Source organism: Oncorhynchus mykiss, chromosome 15, assembly GCF_057628025.1.
Source record: "Oncorhynchus mykiss isolate SJ-2025 chromosome 15, ASM5762802v1, whole genome shotgun sequence".
Taxonomy (NCBI): Eukaryota; Metazoa; Chordata; class Actinopteri; order Salmoniformes; family Salmonidae; genus Oncorhynchus; species Oncorhynchus mykiss.
The window spans coordinates 65,183,571-65,210,151 of NC_143036.1; the positions used below are offsets into that span (position 1 = coordinate 65,183,571).

The 26,581-nt window shown below is 44.5% G+C and overlaps 2 protein-coding genes across 8 annotated transcripts; one reads left to right on the forward strand and one right to left on the reverse strand.

Annotated features, from left to right (window-relative positions):
- The first annotated feature begins 1,089 nt into the window (after positions 1-1,089).
- Positions 1,090-18,364, forward strand: LOC110490522 (integrator complex subunit 13). 7 transcript variants are annotated; one of them, XM_090200820.1, is made up of 17 exons: positions 1,090-1,215; positions 1,942-2,190; positions 2,346-2,420; positions 2,668-2,870; positions 10,005-10,085; positions 10,311-10,401; positions 10,676-10,804; positions 12,203-12,287; positions 12,425-12,517; positions 12,771-12,860; positions 12,987-13,165; positions 13,869-14,036; positions 14,163-14,317; positions 14,576-14,806; positions 17,051-17,184; positions 17,477-17,612; positions 18,083-18,364. In XM_090200820.1, exons 2-17 carry the CDS (start codon positions 1,966-1,968, stop codon positions 18,117-18,119), a joined length of 2,112 nt encoding a protein of 703 aa, XP_090056946.1. In that variant the 5' UTR covers positions 1,090-1,215; positions 1,942-1,965; the 3' UTR covers positions 18,120-18,364. The 7 variants fall into 7 exon arrangements, with proteins under 7 accessions (XP_090056946.1, XP_090056945.1, XP_021419624.1 ...); XM_090200819.1 differs by having other exon boundaries at positions 1,194-1,534; XM_021563949.3 differs by having other exon boundaries at positions 1,203-1,407.
- A 194-nt stretch (positions 18,365-18,558) lies between these two features.
- On the reverse strand, positions 18,559-25,367 carry LOC149978150 (uncharacterized). Its single transcript, XM_090200818.1, has 5 exons — positions 24,938-25,367; positions 24,477-24,685; positions 22,163-23,931; positions 20,141-21,898; positions 18,559-20,030 (listed from the first exon to the last, which is right to left on the reverse strand). The coding sequence occupies exons 1-5, from the start codon at positions 25,229-25,231 to the stop codon at positions 18,871-18,873; spliced, it is 5,190 nt and encodes a 1,729-aa protein (XP_090056944.1). The 5' UTR covers positions 25,232-25,367; the 3' UTR covers positions 18,559-18,870.
- Positions 25,368-26,581: the final 1,214 nt, after the last annotated feature.

The following is a 26,581-nucleotide window of genomic DNA, read 5'->3' on the forward strand; positions in this document are numbered from 1 at the left end:
AGATAGACCTACTGTTCTCTGCTCCATATTTGATGTACCTACTGTTCTCCACCAAACGGTTTCCCATAAGATAAGTTCCATATCACAATGTTCGCAGATACTTTACTTCCCCATCTTTGCTTCCTATCAGATACTGATACCCCATCAGATAGGTTTGGGTCAACTGTTCCTTATACTGTTCCCTATCAAATAGATACTGTTCCCCATCATAATAGTGCCCCGACAAATATTGTTATAACCTTTCTTATCAGAATACAGAGTATAGCCATGATGACAAATTGAAATGAAAGCAAATACAATATTTGTCGAAATACATGATTTATATGATAAAATGAAAAATATTTAATATTGATTGCGCACATTTTCAACACCAGGGATCATCAGCTAGATTCAGCCATGGGCCATTTTATTCTTGAGATGGTCTTGGGGGCGGAACATAATAAAAAAAAAATTGTAGACTTCAAATTGACCGCAAGAAGCCTAAACATATATAATATTTGACTAAAACAGAATCATTTCAAACCTTGATTACAGTTGGGAACATTGGGTGCCTTCTTTCGGATGGGACATTAAAACTGGAGTCCTGACTCTGTGGCTAGTCAAAATCCCATGAAGTTTATTTTAAGAGTATGGGTTTTCACCCCGGTGTCATGGCTAAATTCCCAACTTGGCCACATTCCATCATGACCGCCTAATCATCCCCCTCATTCCTAATTGGCATCCATCACTCATAACTTCTCCACCTGATAGCTGATGTGTGGTGAACGTTCTGACACAAAAATGGTTGCTCAGTCCGTAGATAAGTGCTATATAAATATATATGTTTTTGGTATACAATCACATACGTGGCGGCAGGTAGCCTAGTGGTTAGAACGTTGGGCCAGTAACCGAAAACCTGTCCTTCTGCCTTGGAACAACGCAGTTAACCCACTGTTCCCCGGTAGGCCGTCATTGTAAATAATAATTTGTTCTAAACTGACTTTCCTTGTTAAATAAATACAAAATATGAGTGTGAATACTTTGGGACATATTTCCAAAATTAAAATCAATTGGAGCTGATTTCCTGGTGTTTTACAGTCTTTTATGTCCAACCACGAAAATTCAGAAATCTTGGGGGGGTCAAATAAAACTACATTTGGTCCGCGGGCCTCTACTTGGGGAACCCTGCTCAATGTCTCTAAGCAAAGAAGACAGGAACCATGAAAAGATGTTGAAGTAAGACACGGAACATCCATACCCGACGGACATAGTTCCATCAATAACATCTACGGCTACGTCCGCTTTTGATTATTTTGCTCCAGCATTATGTCGTTTTATTACCTAGATAGATAGCTATTAACTTAGTTGTACAACTACAATCAGTATTTTCGTTGGTGGAAAGGAATCATACAGTACGGGTGCTATATGGTGTGAAAATCTGACTTTATTTTAGACTAATTTGTTAGCTAACTATGTTTGATAGCTAATCTGGCTAGCAAACTAAACTAACATTAGCTTGGGTTAACGGCAGCAAATCGACGCGCCTTGGTCCCAGGTACTTCTGCAGACTGCTCACCCACAACTTAGCTAGCTAGCTAACGTAGCAATTAAGTGTTTTAATTGGTCTAGAAACTATCTGGCTAGCTAACGCTACTAAGTAAATCTAGCTAGACAAGTTAAGTAAGCAAGCTAGCTAACGACCGTTATCCTAACGACATTGCAGGGGCCAGGGTAACTTATCTTAGCCAACTAACGTTAGCTAGCTAAATCTATAGCTATAGGACATTGTCATAGGGAATGTTTCTCTAGCCTAGTTAGCTACAGTATATATTAGCAATGTAAATTGGTGTCTACGTATGCTGTAGCTAGCTAACGTTACTGGTGCCTTGCTCTTTTCATCTAAATTAAGAAGAGATGGTATCTTAACACCAGACTAAATTTTTCCTCCGATCACCTCTGCAGAACTCACACAGGGCTGAACCAGAGATGAAGATGTTCTCAGTCTCCCACAAGACGGCCTTCGTGGTCGACCACTGCCCTTACATGGCAGAGTCCTGTCGGCAGCAGGTGGAGTGTGACGTGCTGACAAAAAGCCGTGGTCAGGGCATGATCCCGCTGGCCCCAGTGTCCAAGTCCCTGTGGACCTGTGCTGTGGAGTGCTCCATGGAGTACTGCCGCATCCTCTATGACGTTTACCCCCTCAGGAAACTGGTGAGTCCCTCCATCCCATAGCCTGGCGGTCTAGTCTGTTTTAGCCAAGGTCAGAACAGAGTATAGTCTATCTGTGCGGTTGCCAACTCGTCTGTGTTCATTCATATTCTGAGTTGGGCACAGCACATTATATTGCTTCAGTGGTTATGTTTCAGATCAACTACATTGTGAGTGATTCAGAGTTCCATATTCTGAACAGCTGGAGGCAAGAGGACCAAAGCACTCATGAGGTACTTTATTTCCATCTTCGTGAGATGGATGCTTATTTATCAACAGGGAATCAATTTTGCTTAGAATCATAGAATTAGTGATGTACAATCCATTGTTGAAAGTCTACACCTTTTTGTTTTTGCACCACTCACGACACTACTACCAATCTTATTGTCTCATTTTGAGTTTAACCAATCCTGTCGAGATTGAGGTTTTGTTGTAATGTATGGTTGACTTAACCTTTTTCCCTTTGTATGCATGTGAAAGCTCATGTCTGCTCTGGCAGCTGTGGGTCCACCTAACCCGCAGGAGGACCCTGAGTGTTGCAGTGTCCTGCACGGCCTGGTGGCAGCGGTGGAGTCACTGTGTAAGATCACTGAGTACCAGCACGAGGCACGCACCACCCTCATGGACACGGCTGACAGGGTGGCCAACAGGGGACGCATTATCTGCCTCACAAACGCCAAGAGGTAAACATGAACATAGTTAGTAAACCTGTTTATTTATTATAATACCATTTTTTAAGGGATAGATCAGCTATGAAATTAACAGAAAGATTTGATACTATCAAATAACATTACTTGAATAATTTCTAATCCCCTTTTATAAAGTACCAGTCAAAAGTTTGGACACCTACTCATTCACAGGTTTTTCTTTATTTTTTACTATTTTCTACATTGTAGAATAATAGTGAAGACATCAAAACTATAAAATAACACATATAGAATCATGTAGTAACCAAAAAAGTGTTAAAAAATATATAAATATATTTTGAGATTTTTAAAACCTTTGCCTTAATGACAGCTTTGTACACTCTTGGCATTCTCTCAACCAGCAATTACCTGGAATGCTTTTCCAACAGTCTTGGAGCTCCCACATATGCTGAGCTGCTTTTCCTTCACTCTGTGGTCCAACTCATCCCAAACCATCTCAATTGTGTTGAGGTCGGGTGATTGTGGAGGCCAGGTCATCTGATGCAGCACTCCATCACTCTCCTTCTTGGTCAAATAGCCCTTACACAGCCTGGAGGTGTGTTGAGTCATTGTCCTGTTGAAAAACAAATGGTAGTCCCACTAAGCGTAAACCAGATAGGAAGGCGTATTGCTGCAGTAGCCATGCTGGTTAAGTGGGCCTTGAATTCTAAATAAATCAGACTGCCACCAGCAAAGCACCATAATGCCTCATCTTCCATGTTTTACAGTGAGAAATACACATGCGGAGATCATCTGTTCACTCACACCATGTCTCGCAAAGACACGTTTCCACTGGTCTAATGTCCATTGCTCGTGTTTCTTGGCCCAAGCATGTCTCTGCTTCTTATTGGTGTACTTTAGTAGTGGTTTCTTTGCAGCAATTCAACCATGAAGACCTGATTCACACAGTCTCCTCTGAACAGTTGGTGTTGAGATGTGTCTTGAACTCTTGAACCCATTTATTTGGGCTGCAATTTCTGAGGCTGGTAACTCTAATGAATTTATCCTCCGTAGCAGAGGTAACTCTGGGTCTTCCTTTCCTGTGGTGGTCCTCATGAGAGCCAGTTCCATGATAGTATTTGATGGTTTTTGTGACTGCACTTGAAGAAACTTTCAAAGTTCTTGACATTTTCCAGATTGACTGATCTTTTTTTATTTAACCAGGTAAGTTGACTGAGAACACATTTTCATTTACAGCAACAACCTAGGGAGTAGTTACAGGGGAGAGGGATGAAAGAGCCAATTGTAAACTGGGAATGATTAGGTGACCGTGATGGTATGAAGGCCAGATTGGAATTTTAGCCAGGACGCTGGGGTTAACACCCCTACTCTTAAAATAAGTGCCATGGGATCTTTAGTGACCACAGAGAGTCAGGACAGCTATTTAACGTCCCATCCGAAAGATGGCGCCCTACACAGGGCAATGTCCCCAGTTACTGCCCTGGGGCATTGGGATATTTTTTTAGACCAGAGGAAAGGGGGCCTCCTACTGGCACTCCAGCACTTCTTCCAGCAACATCTGGTCTCCCATCCAGGGACCAACCAGGACCAACTCTGCTTAGCTTTAGAAGCAAGCCAGCAGTAGAATGCAGGGTGGTATGCTGCTGGTTTATGTCTTAAAGTAATGATGGACTGTCATTTCTCTTTGTTTATTTGAGCTGTTCTTGCCCTAATGTGGACTTTACCAAATAGGGCTATCAAACACATTAAGAAGGAAAGAAATTCCACAAATTAACTTTTGAGGCACACCTGTTAATTGAAATGCATGGTGGAGAGAATGCCAAGAGTGTGCAAAGCTGTCATCAAGGCAAAGGGTGGCTACTTTGAAGAATCTCAAATATAAAATATATTTTGATTTACTACGTGATTCCATTTGGGTTATTTCATACATTGTTGAAAATAGTACAAATAAATAAAAACCCTTGAATGAGTAGGTGTGTCCAAACTTTAGACTGGTACTATATATATATATATATATATATATATATATATATATATATATATATATATATATATATATATATATATATATATATATATATATATATATATATATATATATATATATATATACACATATATATATATATATATATATACACATATATATACACATATATATATATATATACACATATACAGTGCCTTGCGAAAGTATTCGGCCCCCTTGAACTTTGCAACCTTTTGCCACATTTCAGGCTTCAAACATAAAGATATAAAACTGTATTTTTTTGTGGGACACAATCATGAAGTGGAACGACATTTATTGGATATTTCAAACTTTTTTAACAAATCAAAAACTGAAAAGTTGGGCGTGCAAAATTCCTGGTCTTTTTACAATATTTTATGTCCAAAAATATTTTTTAACTTTTTTTTTTACTGTTCATATAATTTTTGGGGTCAAATTAAATTTGTCCCACGGGCCGGCAGTTGGGGAACCCTGACATAAACTGATCAAGTGAATCGAGGTGAAAGCTATGATCCCTTATTGATTTCACTTGTTAAATCCACTTCAAATCAAAGTTTATTTGTCACGTGCGCCGAATACAACAGGTGTAGACCTTACAGTGAAATGCTTACTTACAGGCTCTAACCAATGATGCGAGAAAAAAAAGGTGTGTGTATGTAGGTAAGTAAATAAATTAAACAACAGTAAAAAGACATTTTGAAAAAAGAGTAGCAAGGCTATATACAGACACTTGTCAGTCAGGCTTATTGAGGTAGTATGTACATGCAGGTATCGTTAAAGTGACTATGCATATATGATGAACAGAGTAGCAGAAGTGTAAAAAGAGGGGTTGGCAGGTGGTGGGACACAATGCAGATAACCCGTTTAGCCAATGTGCGGGAGCACTGGTTGGTCGGGCCAATTTAGGTAGTATGTACATGAATGTATAGTTAAAGTGACTATGCATATAAGATAAACAGAGAGTAGCAGCAGCGTAAAATAGGCATTGGGGGGGGGGGCACACAATGCAAATAGTCCGGGTAACCATTTGGTTACTTGTTCAGGAGTCTTATGGCTTGGGGGTAAAAAAGCCTTTTTGTCCTAGACTTGGCACTCCAGTACTGCTTGCCATGCGGTAGTAGAGAGAACAGTCTGTGACTGGGTTGGCTGGTGTCTTTGACAATTTTTAGGGCTATCCTCTGACACTGCCTGGTGTAGAGGTCCTGGATGGCAGGCAGCTTTGCCCCATTGATATAATGGGCCATACGCACTACCCTCTGAAGTGCCTTGCGGTCGGAGGGCGAGCAATTGCCGTACCAGGCAGTGATGCAACTGGTCAGGATGCTCTCGATGTTGCAGCTGTAGAACCTTTTGAGGATCTCAGGACCCATGCCAAATCATTTTAGTTTCCTGAGGGGGAATAGGCTTTGTCGTGCCCTCTTCACGACTGTCTTGGTGTGTTTGGACCAATCTAGTTTGTTGTGGATGTGGACACCAAGGAATTTGAAGCTCTCAACCTGCTCCACTACAGCCCCATCGATGAGAATGGGGACGTGCTCGGTGCTCCTTTTTCTGTAGTCCACAATCATCTCTTTAGTCTTGGTTACGATGAGGGATAGGTTGTTATTCTGACACCATCCGGCCAGGTCTCTGACCTCCTCCCTATAGGCTGTATCGTCGTTGTCTGTGATCAGGCCTGCCACTTGTGTCGTCAGCAAACTTAATGATGGTGTTGGAGTCGTGCCTGGCCATGCAGTCGTGGGTGAACAGGGGGTACAGGAGGGGACTGAGCACGCACCCCTGGGGAGCTCCAGTGTTGAGGATCAGCGTGGCAGATGTGTTGCTACCTACCCTCACCACCTGGGGACGGCCTGTCAGGAAGTCCAGGATCCAGTTGCAGAGGGAGGTGTTTAGTCCCAGGATCCTTAGCTTGGTGATGAGCTTTGAGGGCACTGATGTTGAATGCTGAGCTGTAGTCAATGAACAGCATTCTCACATAGGTGTTCCTTTTGTCCAGTTGGGAAAGGGCAGTGTGGAGTGCAATAGAGATTGCATCATCTGTGGATCTGTTTGGGCGGTATGCAAATTTGGGTGGGTCTAGGGTTTCTGGGATAATGGTGTTGATGTGAGCCATTACCAGCCTTTCAAAGCACTTCATGGCTACGGATGTGAGTGCTACGAGTCTGTAGTCATTTAGGCAGATTGCCTTTGTGTTCTTGGGCACAGGGACTATGGTGGTTTGCTTGAAGCATGTTGGTATTACAGACTCAATCAGGGACATGTTGAAAATGTCAGTGAAGACACCTGCCCGTTGGTCAGCACATGCCCGGAGCACACATCCTGGTAATCCATCTGGCCCTGTAGCCTTGTGTATGTTGACCTGTTTAAAGGTCTTACTCACATCGGCTACGGAGAGCGTGATCACACAGTCATCTGGAACAGCTGATGCTCTCATGCATGCCTCAGTGTTGCTTGCCTCGAAGCGAGCATAGAAGTGATTTAGCTCGTCTGGTAGGCTCGTGTCACTGGGCAGCTCGCGGCTGTGCTTCCCTTTGTAGTCTGTAATAGTTTGCAAGCCCTGCCACATCCGACGAGCGTTGGAGCCGGTGTAGTACGATTCAATTTTAGCCCTGTATTGACTCTTTGCCTGTTTGATGGTTCGTTGCAGGGCATAGTGGGATTTCTTGTAAGCTTCCGGGTTAGAGTGCCGCACCTTGAAAGCGGCAGCTCTACCCTTTAGCTCAGTGCGAATGTTGCCTGTAATCCATGGTGTCTCGAGTTATGTTCTCACCGTTCATAAACCCAATTCAATTAATTACTCAGCCTGAAATCCAGAATTTGTAAGAAACTGGTTGAAATGAATCAGACGGAGGCCCAGCTACGATAGTCAGAAAGTTTATTTACGAGAGCGCGCTGCTCTATTGTACAAAACAACACACATTCACAAACATCCGCACACACATTCACACTAACACAACCATACTCACACATTTTCTCACCAACCTTACCACACAATGTGCTGCTACCCAGCCGACAAAGATTAGGGGATTCCGTGAGACTTACTCCCCCTCCTCCCTCAAGATAGGGAGACTGGAAAGTACTCTGTGGCCCCAGCCAAGGTCGGCACTGAATCTTGCTCAGACAGTCTGTCTGTTATTCAAATAAGGTTTGTAGACATATTGTACAGACTATGGTCATACATAATTCGAATCAATTTCATACTCATACGATTATACAGCTTCAGGGTGGATTATTCTAGTCATTCATAAATTCCATCAACTGGTTGGGGTATGTATGTACAGTCACTGTGGGGACGACGTCCTCAATGCAGTTATTGATAAAGCTAGTGACTGATGTGGTGTATTCCTCAATTTTATCGGAAGAATCCCGGAACATGTTCCAGTCTGTGATAGCAAAGCAGTCCTGTAGTTTAGCATCTGCTTCATCTGACCATTTTTTTATAGACAGAGTCACTGGTGCTTCCTGCTTTAATGTTTGCTTGTAAGCAGGAATCCGGAGGATAGAGGTATAGTCAGATTGACTAAATGGAGGGCGAGGGAGAGCTTTGTACGCGTCTCTGTGTGTGGAGTACAGGTGATCTAGAATTTTTTTTCCCTCTGGTTGTACATTTAACATGTTGATAGAGGTTTGGTAGATTTAAGTTTCCCTGCATTAAAGTCTCCGGCCACTAGGAGCGCCGCCTCTGGGTGAGTGGTTTCCTGTTTGCTTATTTCCTTATACAGCTGACTGAGTGCGGTCTTAGTGCCAGCATCTGTCTGTGGTGGTAAATAAACAGCCATGAAAAGTATAGCTGAGAATTCTCTAGGCAAGTAGTGTGGCCTGCAGTTTATCACAATATACTCTACTTCAGGCGAGCAAAATCTAGAGACTTCCTTAGATTTCGTACACCAGCTGTTGTTTACAAATATGCACAGCCCGCCCCCCCCCCCCTCCTCTTACCAGAGTGTGTTGTTCTATCCTGCCGGTGCAGCGTGTATCCCGCTAGCTGAATATCCATGTCGTCATTCAACCACTATTCCATGAAGCAAAGGATATTACAGTTTTTGATGTCCCGTTGGTAGGATATTCGTGATCGTACCTCGTCTAGTTTATTGTCCAATGATTGCACACTGGCGAGTAATATTGACGGTAATGGCAGCTTTCCTAGTTGTCTTCTGCGGGTTCGGACGAGGCATCCGGCTCTTCGTCCTCTGCGTCGCTTCCTTTTGCGAGTAATTGGGATGTCTGCCCTGTGGGGTGTTTGGAGAATATCGTGTGATTCCTGCTTGTTGTTGTTGAAGAAATCTTTGTCTAATCCGAGGTGAGTGATCGCTGCCCTGATATCCAGAAGCCCTTTTCTTCCGTAAGATACGGTTGCAGAAACATTATGTACAAAATAATGTACAAATATCGCGGGAAAAAAAACACATCATAGCACAATTGGTTAGGAGACCGTAAAACGGCGGCCACCTCCTCCGGCGCCATTTTGGTATCAATCAGTGTAGATCAGGGCTCTCCACACTGTTCCTGGTGAGCTACTGTCCTGCAAGTTTTCTCTCCAACCCTAATCTAGCACACCTGATTCTCATAATTAGCTGGTTGATAAAATGAATCGGTTAGTTACAACGGGGGTTGGAACAAAACATACAGGAGGGTAGCGCTCCAGGAACAGGGTTGTGGAGCCATGGTATAGATGAAAGAAGGAAGGATTGATAAGCCTTGAGACATGGATTGTGTATTCGTCATTCAGAGGGTAAATGGGAAAGACAAAATAGTTGTGCCTTTGAACGGGATATGGTAATTGGTGCCGGTTTTAATATTTCCTTTTGCAATACATTCTTCTATTTTACTGTGAAGACTTACAAAGGTCTTGAACCTCTCTGTTTGTACCAAGATTTCCCTTAAAATAAATACTCATATTTACCATTGATTGATGCTGGTTTTCCCAGATCTCCTAACAGTACTGTTTGTAGGTCCCTCTGAACACAGACATTATGACTTAACCACTCTAGGACCTGTCTCCAAAAGCGAACCACCGAAGGACCGTACCAAAAGAGATGATTTATTGATTCTGTTAAACCTGACTATTAATTGAGAACCTGTAGATACTGAAGTAATGCCCATCTTTGAAGGCATCCATGGAAGTCCTAATGGGGTATTGTGTGTTTCTGTCTGTTACACAGTGACACCCATGTGCGAATGCTGGAGGACTGTGTGCAAGAGACCATTCTAGAGCAAAACAAGATGGCAGCAGGCTCAGACAGGTATGAGAGATTGAGAAGAGAATAACACTGTTTTTACACTCTTTAGTGTGGATAAAAGATTAACTCTAGAAGTCAGATTTTTGATGGAAGAATTAAAATGGATTTAGAGGAGGAGACTTGTTAGACTGGGTTCATTTCATTGGGCATCTTAGAAGGGCTTTGAGAGGATCCTAAGGAAGTGTCTTGAATCCTCCCGATGCATTCCAATGTGTCTCTGTGTTTCAGACTGATGTCTATCCAGCAGTGTGAGCTGGTGCTCGTCCACATCTTCCCTCAAGGAGAGGACACCCTGGTCTCAGACCGGCCAAAGAAAGAGGTAGGTTTAAACCTGCCCAGGGTTGCATTAAATTGACTCTGTTTTCACCTAGTCTAAAGGTTAATCTAGATATGTATAACATCGCTCCAAACACACTTTGTCATATCAACGCATACTTAATCTGATGTAGATAAAATATACTGTTAGTATCCTGTTAACGTGTGCTCATTTCCACATGCTGTAGTTACCAAGTTCTATAGAGATGCCATACAATAAAACATGTCATGCTACTCTGTTAGTGTTAGTCCTACGTAGTCCTCCTCTGTACCGACAGGTCTCCTCTCTGCTGACCAGCGAGGTTCACAGTGTGCGGGCAGGGAGGCACCTGGCCACCAAACTCAACATTCTAGTGCAGCAGCACTTTGACCTTGCCTCCACCACCATCACCAACATCCCAATGAAGGTACGTCTTCTGTCGTCTAGCTCTCCCAAAGTTCAGGCCTTCACCAGCCCCATCTATAACCTTTCACCCTTTTCACTGACTCCCACCCATTACTTCCTTCAGGGCTGTGTCCCAGCAGTCTTGAGTTAACTATTTTCCCGCCTCCTTCATGTCATGACTGATGTTAGATTAGTTATTTAAGGAATAAGGTGGGCTATTTTTGACGGCTGGACGAGTTTTTGAAAAGGGCGACGTCCCGTCTGCAAAATGACCTATCCTGACCCGCCCACTTATTTTCTCTGCATCCACAAACCAACACATTACACATTTCTGTTGGCCCTTCCACCCAATGCACCTATCGCTTCACTCGCCTCAACCTTCTGATACCCTAACCTTGCCCCACCCCATCCTCGGGCCCAAAATGTCACAAACTTCCTTCTTCTTCCCCGTCAGCCATTTTGCACTATGATTTTACACACTGTTCTTTGTTCATCATCATGTTGAAATGACTCTTGGAACCGCTGCTGTTTTCATGCTGTATTTTCTGTTTTGCTAGCCCACATTAAATGTTTGCGAGCAGGTCAGTACTCTTAAACACACACCAAGAGGGACCGCAGAACGCAAGGCTGTGTGGATTGGTTTTGTCCATCCATCGGACACTCAACGGCCCTCACTTTTGATTGACCGCCGATTGTCCACGTTACATTCCAGCAGCCAATCAGAGTTGAGAGTGTTAGCATGTTTGGTGGATGAGAATGTACGCATTACGTGCCCTGTAGTTTGCCCCCCCCTCCCCCGGCCTCATGTCCTGTCTGACTCCTTGTTGGTGCCTTCTCTACCTCAGAGTTGATTGGTCGCAGTCCCTCCTTGTAGTGTCTTGTTGTGGTCCTTTGTGCTGTGTTGAGTAGTACGTATTGGTATCAGACCACCCTCTGTCCCTCCTTTCCTTTCCCTCTTTCTTTCTCTCATTTAGTCCTTAGGTCGTCTACCTGCCTATCATGGCTATCTTTCACCCCAAATGTTTTTGTCCCCCATGTAGTCCCATGTTATTCATCTGAGTTAGAAAACATGTACGCCCCTTTTCACTGAAATACACGTCAGACCCTTAAACTTTAGACTGCAACAACCACAGCTGTCAATCTTCACATCACCGGAATCACCTTATAGGAAGAACGAAAGAGAGGGAGCCAGAGACAGAGACGATGCTAAGATCAGTGGTTTATGCATTTGCTGGTACTTCTCGAACCCTTGTTGTTAACAAGAAAGCAGCCATGTTTGTTTGTCTTGATGGCAGCAGTGGATAGGCACTCACTACTGCAAGTAGGATAAGAGCGTCTGCCAAATGACTACAATGTCAATGAAAATAATACCTCGCTGATGTCTTTTTTTCTCTCTTCCCCTTCTACTGTGGGTGTGAAGGAGGAGCAGCACGCCAACACGTCGGCCAATTATGACGTAGAACTCCTGCATCACAGGGACGCCCATCTTGAGTTCTTCAAAAGTGGTGAGGTTTTAATTTTTTTTATTTTTTTAAATCATCTGTATTGTTTTGGCCACTAAGTTATTGTGGCTTGGCCATAAAACCACTACAGTAAACATTCAGTTTCTCCCTTTCATCTCTCCTCTTTTTCTGTTGTTCAGGCGACCTGCACATGGCTGGTAGTACGAGTCGAGACAGTGGACTTAAGGAGACGGTTACTCTTAAGTGGTGCACTCCTCGCACCAACAGTGTAGGTAGGCACCATGAACCCTGGGAAACGTAGTTATTTTTTGTATGTTTGACGTCACGCTAACTGAAAGTAAAGTCCCGGTAGAGGTGGGGCTTGAGTGATGTTTGAAATTATAAAGATAAAAGAAAAATGACTGAAAATATCCTTGGTATCGACACATCAAAATCCCAAGAGCATTTCATGTAATATTCTCCTTTGGCTTATCTGGATATTTCCCATCTTTCTTGCGTGTGTCTGTGTGTGAACTGGTGGCTCAGAACTGCACTACTGCACTGGAGCCTATCGGATCTCGCCTACGGACGTCAACAGCCGACCCTCATCGTGTTTGACCAACTTCTTGCTGAACGGTGAGCCTGAATATTTTTGCCCTGACCCCATGCCTCTACCACCTACCCTAAATGTTAATACTACTTGCATATGGTGAATACAAGCAAATGTAGTTGAAATACAGATGGTGATTGATTGCATTGCAGGTCGCTCAGTGCTGCTGGAGCAGCCCAGGAAGTCTGGGTCAAAGGTCATCAGCCACATGCTGAGCAGCCACGGCGGGGAGATCTTCCTGCACGTGCTCAATAGCACCCGCTCCACCCTGGAGGACCCTCCCTCCATTAGCGAGGGCTGCGGGGGCCGGGTGACTGACTACCGCATCACTGTAAGCCCCTCCCACCTCTTCCTCCTCTACCACATTACTGTAAACCCCTCCCACCCCGTCCTCCTCTACCCCATAGTGACTGACTACCACATCACTGTAAGCCCCTCCCACCCCATCCTCCTCTACCCCATAGTGACTGACTACCACATTACTGTAAGCCCCTCCCACCCCGTCCTCCTCTACCCCATAGTGACTGACTACCACATTACTGTAAGCCCCTCCCACCCCGTCCTCCTCTACCCCATAGTGACTGACTACCACATTACTGTAAGCCCCTCCCACCCCGTCCTCCTCTACCCCATAGTGACTGACTACCACATCACTGTAAGCCCCTCCCACCTCTTCCTCCTCTACCCCATAGTGACTGACTACCACATCACTGTAAGCCCCTCCCACCCCTTCCTCCTCCACCCCTTAGTGACTGACTACTACATCACTGTAAGGGGCAGAGGAGGTTTAGTCACAACTAATTGGAGTTTGTTTACAAATCTAATGCATATAAAATGTCAACGTGAAAACACACAAACAACAAATTGGTATAGCAGCTGTGTACTGTGTTCTATATAACAATGTGTACCTGTAATGTTTTATATTTACACTGTGTCTATGTAACTACCATGTTGACACTGGTAGGTATAAAAGACACTTATTCTAAAGTGGGACCAGAAGTTTTATACTAGTCTTTTTGGTGTGTCTGCTGCAGGACTTCGGAGAGTTCATGAGGGAGAACCGTCTGACTCCTGTCCCAGAGTCCCCAGACACTGAGGCTAGTGGGAAGCCCCCGGCGGAGAGGGCCAAAGCCCAGCTGGAGCGTTACACTCGCTATTGGCCAATGATCATTTCCCAGACCACCATCTTCAACATGCAGGCGGTGAGCAGGACCTTAGTCTTCCTTCACACACTGCACAGTTGTTCACCTTACAGCACTCAGTTTGTTTCTTTTTCAACCGTGTGTGTAATTTTGTCTGTGTGTTCATTGTATGTGTGTGTGATCCAGGTGGTTCCGCTGGCTAATCTCATAGTGAAGGAGAGTCTGAGTGAGGAGGACTTGCTGACCTGCCAGAAGACCGTTTACAACCTGGTGGATATGGAGAGGAAGAACGACCCTCTTCCCATCTCCACTGTGGGCTCCAGGGGAAAGGGCCCTAAAAGGTAGTCTGTCTCTGTGTGTGTTTGAGACAGAGAGAGACGGATGTTGTGACTTAGTGTCACACCTTGAGTGTTTAGGGGTGGGAACAGCGTATGTGTGTGTATGTGTTTGTTTTTATGTGTGTGTTTGTATGTTTAGGATGTGTGCCGGAGAGCGTCAAAGTGTAACTGTGTCGCTCCCTGAGTGTTTGGAGGTGGGAACCGCATATAAGTTCAGTGTGTGTGCCTGGTCTACTGGTTAATGTCTCCTCCGGGATTTAGGGATGAGCAGTACCGCACCATGTGGAACGAGCTGGAGACTCTGGTGAAGACCCACGTGGCTGGCAGTGAGCGACACCAGAGGGTTCTGGACTGCATCATTGCCTGCCGCAGCAAACCCCCCGAGGAGGAGGAGAGGAAGAAACGGGGGAGGAAGAGGGAGGACAAGGAGGAGAAGGCAGAGAAGAATATCAACAAGGATTCAGAGGACAAGAGCTGGCAGGAGTCAGAGAGGTCAGGGTGACACAATACACATTTTGTTGGAACCACACCTGACCTACTGTTTTAAAAAACAGACCTGCATCCAATCAACTTTGTGATTCTGAAAAAAATTCTGTCCCAAAGGGTTCTTCTTTATTTTTCCTATTTTCTACATTGTAGAATAATAGTGAAGACATCAACACTATGAAATGACACACATGGAATTCTGTAATAACCAAAAAACTGTTAAACATACCAAAATATATTTTATATTTGAGATTCTTCAAAGTAGCCACCCTTTGCCTTGATGACAGCTTTGCACACTCTTGGCATTCTCTCAACCAGCTTCATGAGGTAGTTACCTGGAATGCAGAGGATACGTTCATTAGAGTTACCAGCCTCAGGAATAATGGCAGCCCAAATAAATGCTTCAGAGAGTTCAATTAACAGACACATCTAAATATCAACTGTTCGGAGGAGACTGCGTGATTCAGGCCTTCATTGTCGAATTGCTGCAAAGAAACCACTACTAAAGGACACTAATAATAAGAAGAGACTGGCTTGGGCCAAGAAACACGTGCAATGGATATTAGACTGGTGGAAATCTGTCCTGTGGTCTGATGAGTCCAAATTTTGAGATTTTTGGTTCTGGTAAAAAGAAAAATGCTATTGCAACCTCTTTGCAATAAGGAATTGAGCCCAAAAGCTCAAGAGAAGTTTCAAGTGTTTAATACCAAGGATACAGTCAGCTGAGTGCATACATTTAGAAAGTTCACAAAACATCTCATCTTCTTCCCTCCTTTTGGTCACCACCCTCTTGTAGGCTATACATTTTATGAACGCAATGAGTTTCCCTCCTTTCCCCTGTGGAATGTCCATGGTCCTCTCGTTGTTTAGCTAGATGTCAGAATCACAACCCGTCCATCTTCATTGTCCTGGGCCTGACCCTGCTCTCTGATCCTAGGCAATTTTCTCTTATCTGATTTAGGTCAACAACCTTTCTGAATTAGCATACACACAGTTTCATGGCCTAAACTCCATTCATACTCACTAAACAGGATACAAACAAACTACAGTTTATCGTGAAACATGTTACATTTTGATAGAATCCATCAGTTCCAACCGCCGTGTCTTTGTGAGACGTGGAGTAAGTGAACAGATGATCTCTGCATGTGTGGTTCCCACCGAGAAGCATGGTGGAGGTGCTTTGAGGGTGCTTTGCTGGTGACAGTCTGATTTATTTAGAATTCAAGGCACACTTAACAAGCATGGCTACCACAGCATTCTGCAGCGATACGCCATCCAATCTGGTTTGCGCTTAGTGGGACTATCATTTGTTTTTCAACAGGACAATTACCCAACACACTTCCAGGCTTTGTAATGGCTATTTGACCAAGGAGGAGAGTGCTGCATCAGATGACCTGGCCTCCACAATCACCTGACCTCACCCCAATTGAGATGGTTTGGGATGAGTTGGACAGCAGAGTGAAGGAAAAGCAGCCAACAAGTGCTCAGCATATGTGGGAACTCCTTCAGGACTGTTGGAAAAGCATTCCTGGTGAAGCTGGTTGAGATATTGCCAAGAGTGTGCAAAGCTGTCATCAAGGCAGGGTGGCTACTTTGAATAATCTCAAATATAAAACATATTTTGATTTGTTTAACACATTTTTGGTTACTACATGATTCCGTATATGTTATTTCATAGTTTTGATGTCTTCACTATTCTACAATGTAGAACATAGCAAAAATAAAGAAAAATCCTTGAAGGAGTAGGTGTCCCAACTTTTGACTGGTACTGTATATACCAGTTTAGGATTTTACCCTGGTATTCTCCTGGTCACTGTGTCATACTGTGTTGCATTCTACTCCCAAGCCATAAGACTCCTGAACAGCTAATCAAAGGGCTACCCAGACCCCTCTTTTACACTGCTGCTACTCTATGTTTTTATTATATGCATAGTCACTTTAACTCTAACTACATGTACATATTACCTCAATTACCTCGACTACCAAGTGCCCCTGCACATTGACTCTGTTCAGGTGCGCCCTGTATATAGCCTCGCTTGTTATTTTACTGCTGCTGTTTAATTATTCGTTACTTTTATTTTCCATTTTCTACTTTTCAATTTTTTACTTAAGATATTTTTTTAATAAGTGTTAACATCTTAAAGCATTGTTGGTTAAGGGCTTGCAAGTAAGCATTTCACTGTAAGGTCTACTACACCTGTTGTGTTCGGCGCATGTGACAAATAAAATTTGATTTGATTCCTTCACCAGGCTGAAGGGGGTGGTAGAGCGTGTAAAGGAGGAGCAGGGGGAGTCGGAGGTCATAAAGGATTCTCCTGACTCGCCAGAGCCTCTCAACAAGAAGCCCCGTCTGGAAGAGATTCAACTACCTGAAAAAGCCAAAGGTGCATGCCCCACCCCCCTTCTGGTTGGCCTTGACCTTATTGTCTTCAGATCCATGGTGTGACCTGGCATGTTTGTCCAATGCCACGTTCATGGTTATCATTGCAATGAGTAGTATTCTATTATTATTATTATTATTATTATTATTATTATTATTATTCGTTTTGTATCATCACTGTATTACCTTTTTTATTTAGAGACAATGCGCTGATTAGGCGTGCCAGTACCAGTACTGTTCCTTTCCACTGATCTTTCTGTCTCTGTGTGTGTTTTCGCCCTGTGGTTACAATGTAGGTCCGGTGTCCCTGCTCACCATGTGGACTAACAGAATCACTGTGGCCAACTCCAGGAAACACCAGGAGTTTGCCGGAAGGATCAGCTCTGTGAACAACAAGGCAGAGTTATACCAGCACCTTAAAGATGAGAATGGGTGTGTGATAATGTACTGTATATAACCATTCCCCACATCACAGTGTATTATAGCCCCTAGTTCTAAATTAAGCAATAAGGCCCGAGGAGGTGTGGTGTATATAGCCAATATACCATGGCTAGTGGCTGTTCTTATGCACCATGCAACGCGGAGTGCCTGGATACAGCCCTTTAGCCGTGGTATATTGGCCATATAGCACAAACCCCAGAGGTGCCTTATTGCTATTATAAACTGGTTACCAAAGTAATTAGAGTGGTAAAGATGCATGTTTTGTCATACCCGTGGTATACAGTCTGATGTACCACGGCTGTCAGCCAATCAGCATTCAGGGCTCGTACCACCCAGTTTATAATGTTTGATAGAGATGTTGTAGTTTGTTGTCTTGACTGAAATCTGATTGACCCGTACCTGTTATGGAGTAGACGGCCTTATGATAAATAATTAGTTGACTTTGTTTCTACTGTTAACAGAATGGACCTCCACGAGAATGGGAAAGCCACCAGATGATGTGACCTGTCTCTATACAGGATGCACCCACTCCACCTTACCACAGCAGGAATATGAGCTTGGACCAGAGATCATGTCAATCTGAGGTGTATGGACTGTCCTCCCCTACTCTGTCCATACCAGGCATAGTTGAATGGATAGCAGTCAGACTTTGTAATTTTTAGAGTGATTTTTGTTTGTTTTCTACCCACCTTTGTATGGATAGGCTCACATATTGTGTGAAGCAATAAAGTTGTCAACAGGCAGTATTTTCTTTCTGTGCCGTTCTAGTTTTCTCATGGTTAGGTTAATGGTACGGTGACCGCGAATGGTTGGCATCAAGTCTCAAATATAACAAAATACTGTTTTGTCAATTTGGAAGGTCTTTGTCTGAAATATAGTCAAATCCAGCTATGATGGATATTGTATCTTAATTCTACTTTAAGATTCCTCAATGAAATGAAAAACAACCATTTTCATGCTTTATGTTGTACGTTTTGGTACTTAAGTACAAATGTGTGTAGATTATCACAGCAATACAACGTTCCAGTATAAAAGACACATTTATAATTGCCCTCCTAAGATCCATTAATACTTTGTCTTCCAAAACGGTTGTGCAACACCGTTGTCTCAACAACCCTCGTAGTAGCATGAGTAGTGTGTGTATGAATATGTCACAACCTCACTTCCAAGAATGGATTCATTTGTTTGTATGCTTTTCTTCTTTGGATTTGTGTTCCCATGGTCTGTTATGTGGGTATTGTGGTGGGAACTAGTATTGTGGAGGTGGGTGAAAAGACACTGGTCTTTGATAAGGCTGTCTGCCCTGGAGATATGTGGGAGAGAGATGCTCTCCACTGGCTGGTGAGGTGTTCAGCCACAACCTTGGGGGAGGTGGGTGTACTTCTGGTTGGAACAGGGGGGGCATCCTTGGCCTTATTGCCCTCAGATCCATGGTGTGACCTGGGACAACCCCCTCTGAGGGCCAAATCGCAAGAGTCCTTACCCTCACACGGCTTCTACAGAAATAGAAAACTATAAATGTAACGGTGACTGCCAGAAAGAGACAGCAGACCACTAGCAGAGCTGTCAACACACTGGCCATCCAATGATAGGGGTCTGTCTGTCGCACTGATGCACCAGTGGGATCTGAGGCTGGGACGGTGTTGATAGAAGTGGGATATGGAGTACTGGGGGAAAGAGTGGGACTAGAGGCTATAGTTGTGGCAGTAGTTGGGCTGGAGAAACAGTCACGTCTGAAGCTCACAGGGCCTACCTTGCTGATGGGGAACTCTGGGAGCATTGCCTGGCTGAACGCAGGGCTACTCTGTCTGGCCTCTGAACTAATTTCCTCCCACATGCGCCAGACCTGACCCACAGGGCACCGTCCCTCGTCACCATCACCCCCCACCTGGCATAGGGTGAAGTTGTACCAAGACACAATAGTGGATCCAGGTGCCAGGGACAGCACGGCAAGGTGGTGGCTGCCAGAGTCATTGAAGAAGCGGGACAGCTTGTCCAGGAGAAGCTCCACCCTGTGGCGCTGGCTGAGGAGGGAGTAAAGGCTCTGGTGAGCTATGAGGCTAAAGCTGTGGCAGGGCTCCGCATGGCTGCGGTGGAGGTCCAAGGTGAGGGGGAGCCAGGCAGCCAGGCCCTGATTGTCCCGAGCAGCCAGCAGCAGCTGCTGAGGGGCAAACTGCAGGTCCACTTCCAGAGGGACACCATGCAGCTCAAGTCCATCCAAGGCCACCCAGGACCCTAGAGTCACAGGAGGGCCATCTATGAACGTCAGCTCCAGGGAGAGGGACTCTGCTGCCCCGTCCTCTGGATCCAGAAAGGTCCTTGATGGTATTGTGTAGTGGAAAGGGAAGCCGACTGTGGCTTCCAGAAGTGGGATGGACTGCAACACTTTGGGAGGGAGATTGGAGGGCCCTGGAATAACATCAGTACATATTTAGAAAGACCGTTACATCATGCCAAAGATCATACAGAGAGGAAGTTATGCATGAGAAATGTGATGTGAAAGTTAGTAGTACACTAACCTGAGGAGGCAGCTGAAGGAGACATGGGTGCAGAAGATGCTCTAAGTACTCCAGTTGGAGCAAGGCCCAAAGACACCTCTCGCATCTCAACTGGACCTGATGAGACGCTTGAAGTTGTGTCATACTCTCTCCAGCCGGTGCTGAGAATCAGTAGGGAGGTCAAAGGGCAGTAACCTGTGATTGGACACACTGTGATTGCTCTGCCCATGCTTGTGATACCTTGAGTCCTGGGCAGTGATTGGTGCATTGATGACACAGCTGACCTGTTTGTGGCACTGAGGACAGATGCTGGAATGCTGGTTTGTGTGGTTACTGAGATGCTGGGTAGACTTTGGGAAGAGAACGATGTAGCAGTTACAAGCTGATTGGTCTTGGAGGGAAACTGCAAAGAGACGTATTCAGAATTTTTATCTGTTATGGCAGCTGTTTGTGGACGATCCTTGTGTGACTCTGAGGAAAACTGCCTTAAGGTGTCAGTTTGGATGTAAACTGGATCAGAGTAGTGGTCTCTTATCTCTAAATCACTGAACTTTGATGGGAGCGGAGTCTGTTCTTTCTCTGCACTCTGTGACATGAAATCTAGAGAATCGGTGGGAAAAGTCTGAGTGGAGTTACCCAGCGTGTTCTCCTGGGCTATGGACTGGATATACTGAGGGTAAGAGGGATCCAGACTCTGCAACAGAGGGAGGGAGGATTCTGTGTATAGTCTTTGAACAGCAGACAGTTCTATTGGCCAGAGCTGGCCGTGAGCTGTTGTCCCCAGGATCTCTACAGTTGCCTGTGGAATACTATATGAACTGTCAAAGTTGGATTCAAAGTCAGCCGTTGTTGGCGTCATCATGAATAACACTGAATCTACGTATAATTCCGTCCTTGGTACTGAGGTTATTTCAGAGTACAGTTCACTTGTGGCTGGAGCAGCTAATGGTATTTGAGTCAAGGAAGGCTCCAGAGTCATGTTGCTCTCCATTTGCCAGGATTGCTTAGCTGATATTGGTGATAGGAGAGGTACCTGTGATGGTGAGGCTATGGATTGTGCACCAGTATGCTGTGTCTTTTGGCTGAGGTCAATTGTCTGCGATCCTGGCCTGTCACCCAGTGGTCCTGCAGTTATCTGAACACTGTGGGTTTTAGGTCTATGGTCAACTGCTAAGACAGTCACAAGCTGACCGCTGTGAGTCAAAGGCACTCGGGGCAGGTCCTCGTACAGATAAAGAGGTGAGGAAACGTATGTTGTTACAGGAGTTTTGTCAAAGGCTAACTGCCTACCATTTACTCTACTGAATGTTGATGTTAATCGGTTTAGGTCAACCTGTTGAGGCGTGCTTACTAATCTCCCATTTTCAGATTGTGAAACTGTGGCCATTGACCTCTCTAGATTGAATGGCAACGATGTGGTATGTGATATGGTCTTCTCCAGTTCTAACTTTAAGAACATGGCCAATGAAGGTAAGTTTGGTGTGAGTGTTGAACCCTCCAAAGGTGATGCAGACTTGGTCCTTGATTTCTCAAGAGAAGAGAGCATAAATGTTTGCCTCTGCTGTTCTGTAAGTGAAGACATGGTCAGAGACCTCTCGTGTATAAACTGTAGAGATTTGGTCGCTGGTTGCGTCAGCTTAGAGCCAAGCCAGATGGAGAGGTGACTCTTTGTCAGATCCTGGCCTGGGACAGTCAAGAGTTGATGGAGATGAGGAGTGGATGTGTCGGACAAGTGAGTTTCAGGCTCTTTCATAGTCTCTGTGATGCCCGTGTTGTTCCCTAGGAAAAATGTATAGAGATACAGGTCCTTTCAATTATCTATTTTTGTGTCCGTCTTTAAATGTCCTTCAACATGACATAGCAAACAAAAAGTACATTCCCCGACTTACTCCCCTCCCTCTGCCCTTTTGACCTTCTGATTGGATGGGATAGATAGGAGTTTCTACATACGCACACTTGTCCAAATCCTCTCAGATCGTAAAGGCCAAGTCAATGAGGGGGGTTGGAGAGTAAGTAAGTCACAGATGGAAGAATAAGACTTACCAAACAAGTCTAGGCTATACTTTGACTGCCCTTCCAAAGTAGAGGTGGGTAGAATAGCTGGGCCAGTATCCTCAGCTAGCCTTGATGCAGTCAGGGATCCATGGCCCTTTGAAAGGGGGCATGGAGATTGAGCAGTGCCCTTTGATTGTTTAGTGATGTCCAGTAACCCTGTAGAGAGAATGCTTTCAAGTCTAGGGGTCTCTGATACTAATGAAGGGTAAATACTATGGAGGCGAAGGGTTTCCAATAATATTGGAGCAGGCCAAGGGGTCTCAAGTAACGTCATAGAGTAGATACTTTGGGACGCCGATATACTTTTCATAGACAAAATAATGGAGGACTGTTTTGGCACTCCCACAGCACTAAGCAAAGACAAGTGAGAAGCTGGAACAATGGCGCTCAAGTGGGAGTCTGTATAAATGGGGTCAGTCCTCTCTGGATGCTCCAGGTTTATTGAAGTAAGCACAGAGTCTGGTCCCACTAGTTTCCCCATAGTGGTCCTCTTCACCATAGTCTTCTGTGCAGATTGGCTTAGCTGTGCTCTTGTGTCTCCAGGTGGGTCTAATGTTAGCTGGGAGGGCTCCATTATAGATGTACGTCTACTGTGCTCTTTTGTCCATGGTGGTGCAGTTTGGACTAGTGTCAGTGGTAGATATCTTTGACTGATGGTGCTCTGGCCTACCAGGTTTATGGTTGGTGTACTTTGTGAAGTCGATGGGTTCATTGTTCTTCCACTAGAATCATACTCTGACAACAAAGTTGGGCTCCTGCTTATAAAGGCTAAATAGACAGTGTTGTGAAGAGCTGAGGCAAATGTTGTTACGCTATGGGTGTGTGTGTCCATGGAAACGTGTCTGTGTTCTCTGAATGGGAATGTGTATGTTTGCTGTGTTGGAAAACATTTAGTTGAAGATGTCGCGATTAGCTGTGAGTGGATTGATTCTCTGGACGTACTAACAGTTGATACCATCTCAGTTTTGGTGGCCGTGTGAAATGTATGCCTCTTCAGTGATTGTGTGAAACACTCTGGGGGGAGTAGGGTTGGTTTGAGAGGCATGGACAACAAATTGTCTCTCGTGCCAGATGGTGGTGATTGCAAAACACCCTCACAAGCAACAGATGATGTTAGAGGGTAACTTGAGGCCTGTGTTAGTTCTAGGTTTGGGGCCCCAGTGTGTCTCTCCAGGATGCCTGTGGGGTATGACATCATCAAACTAGTAGAAGGCTCTGGAGCAGGTATGTGTGAAAGCTTCAGTCTGACTGACTCTGGCACCTGTGTTGGTGGTGGGAGAACTACAGTTGGGGTGGCTGTATGATGCAGAGGTTGCAGGCCCCTCCTGATCCTAGGAAGCAACCCCTTGCAGAGAACCCTCCACCCTAGTATGGGGACTCCCAACATGGTGGTCAGCCGACCTGAGGCAGTGCTATGCTCCAAAATCCGGGCTAAGTCTGATAACTGCTCCCCCACCCCACAACTGACCGGCCACAAGAGCTCGGCAGCCTGCCCTCTTCCCAAGGTCCCTTGCCCCTTTCCCTGGGTAGTGTCAGCAGTCTGGGGATCCTGCCTGCACACCCTGGTTTTCTCTCTCTGCAGTGCAATGGGGCCCCTCAACGAGAGGAGGTGGACGGAGCCAGGAGCCATTCGCAGATAGTCAGCCATTGTGCTGGTCAGCTGTACACGTTGGTCTGCGTCCAAACTGCCAGGGTCCACCTGAAGCATTAGATCAGCCCAGATGACATTCTCCCCCACAGGGCAGACGAGACCGGCCCTGTCAGACACACCACCAACCAGGATTAGGGTCAAAGGTATTATTCAATTCGGTCAGTTTATAAAGTGAATTTAAATACCTACATTTCCTAAATTGGAAATTAACAAATTCATAAATTGAACAGATCAACTTTATTTAAAGCTGGAATCCTTAAATGCAATTTATTTACATATAAATTAATTATATATACACCTATTGAATCTTGAAGAATATAACTTATAAGTGCCTAATGAGCTTAGTTCAACTGTCATACCTCATCAGAACTCAAAATACAAACATGTTTTACTCCGTTTGTAAACAATATAAATGTAAACAAAGTCTGAATAGCCTTAAAACATGGTTTAAACTCTCATTTTTATATAATGGATGGTCATTCCTTGCATCCTATAGCTCTGTCTATGAATTTGAGAGTGGTTACATTTCTCCAGGCCCATCCCTCAGCTTTTTACCGAAACACAGGCGGGGTGACCAAATTTATTTTTACATTTAATCAATCAATACATACAATGTAGATGATGAATATAAAATGATCAATGTCCTCTTACTTTATGTGTGCAGAGAGTAGGCTCCCCTCTCCCACTGTTCCATTAAGGACATGAAGATGAAAGTAGGTAATGGATACACAGTGGCCTGCGACGGACACTTTAAGAGGGTACTGCCCACAATCTTCCCTCAGAGCCAAGCCAAATAGCTTGCCAGTCTTCTCGGTGAACGCCAACCACCTTGGTATTGTATCATCATTGGCCAAAGAGACCTGAAGGAGTGGATGAACTTTCATTTAGTAACCCTTTTCCTCCATGAGTTACTTAATTATTCTGCCAGGCCTATATGGCCATATTCCATTGTAGTTGTGTAGTCCAGAACTCCCCAGCCAAATGAGTAAACAATGTCCCCACTTGCGTGTTTGAAACAAGCATTCGGTACCAAGCTATTGATATATCAGCCTCTAGTTGACATTATTAATGGCCTTGGATTTAAATGGCAACTTTCAGTACAGTCAGCTCACCTGATAGTGCTGTAAAGGTCCCCGGGTGGCTGGCAGGGGGAGTGGAAAGTAGAAAGCTGTCCCAGCTTGGACTGTGCAGTTTGGGAGGCCCTGCTGCTGTCCCACTGGAGGACAAGAGTGTGGTTTCACCAAGCCCTGGGACTTTGACACGCATCCCAGCAGCATCAAGATACAGAGGAGAGGGGAAAAAAGTTCCAAAAGCATGGACTCCACTTCCTCTGTACCTTCGTATCCAATAAGGAACAACACCCGTTGCGCCAGGTATCCGCTTGGAGGGTGAATACACCGTATCATGTCCCTTGGTCTCCCCTCTCACATTTCCCCCAGTCATCCAAACCGACAAATAAACACATATTCCAATTGAACTTGTGCGAGGATCCTCAGGCTTATGAATACATCTGGTCCAGAAGAATGCAGTAATCAAGGTCCAGGAGAGCAGTGGAATGTTCCTAGCAGGAAGCACCAGTTGAACTTGATCCTTCAAGCCATCCTCCGCATTGATGTCATACCATGTCCTTATGTGTCCAATTACTAGGCTGCCTGGTTACTAGGAAACCAGAAATGCTACCAGGCAGGGACCCTCCAAAGGCTTCTATGACACATTCAAGGTTGGCTGAACACAATGCTCTCTATAGTTGTACATATTCAGGGTTCCACTTTACTATCATATAGAAAATAATATAAAATAGCCTTACATTATAACTGTAACTCAAGTTATGTAGTCTATGTATAGGAAATGCGCCTGTCAGCTCATTTATGTAGACAAAACACTAACAACATGCACAAGATACAGCCACCTCAAAAAGCAGCCCCATCCACCCCTATTCTTCAGCCATGTCCTATTAAACCCAGGGGGTGACATCAATGAGAGACTTTTGAAAAAATAAACTATCACTGGGTTTCTCAATGCCGCTAGGCTTTAGTTGCCCTTATTCAGCTCTCCACTGTGAAAGAATGTGGTCAGGACAACAGTGGTCAGTTGTTGCTCAAAGTCTCTCAACATTTCCCTTTTGACTTTTTCTTTACTTATGGAGTTGAGTAACAGAGCGTTACTTAGCTTAGATTTTAACTGACCCAGTTTCCCTGCAGTGAAATAATGCTTGGCTTGAGTTGCAAGCGGACCCTTGACAAAGTGACCACCTGGTCCTGCTGGGTTTGGGTTTATGCTGTGAGGTCACACCTGAACTAACTTGTATTGGGGTCCACCATGTCTGAGCAGGGTGTCTGTTCAGATAGCTACCTGGATATGGGCCAGGCAGTTTAATGGTTAACATGAGGAAATTGGCGCACTGGAATCCCAGACCATAATGATTCCTTATAAGGGATGTAACTGATGATGACAGAATACAGCCCAGTGTAGTAGTGCAAAGCTAAAATAAATCAGTAAATCATAAATTCCACTAATATATTTTACACAGTGTGGTCAACACATGGTTTTACTAAAATTGTTTTTGCATTTTAGTCCACATGAGTGTACTGTAATGATCAATTATTAACTTGTTATGTTGACAACACTAATAAACTCCTAGGACTAGAGGGAGGAGTTAGAATATATTCTCAAAGTACATTTGTTTTTTTCCTCTGAGAGGATAAAACAAATGCACATTGAGGTAAGTTTAAACAGTTCCTAGCATCTTATATTTG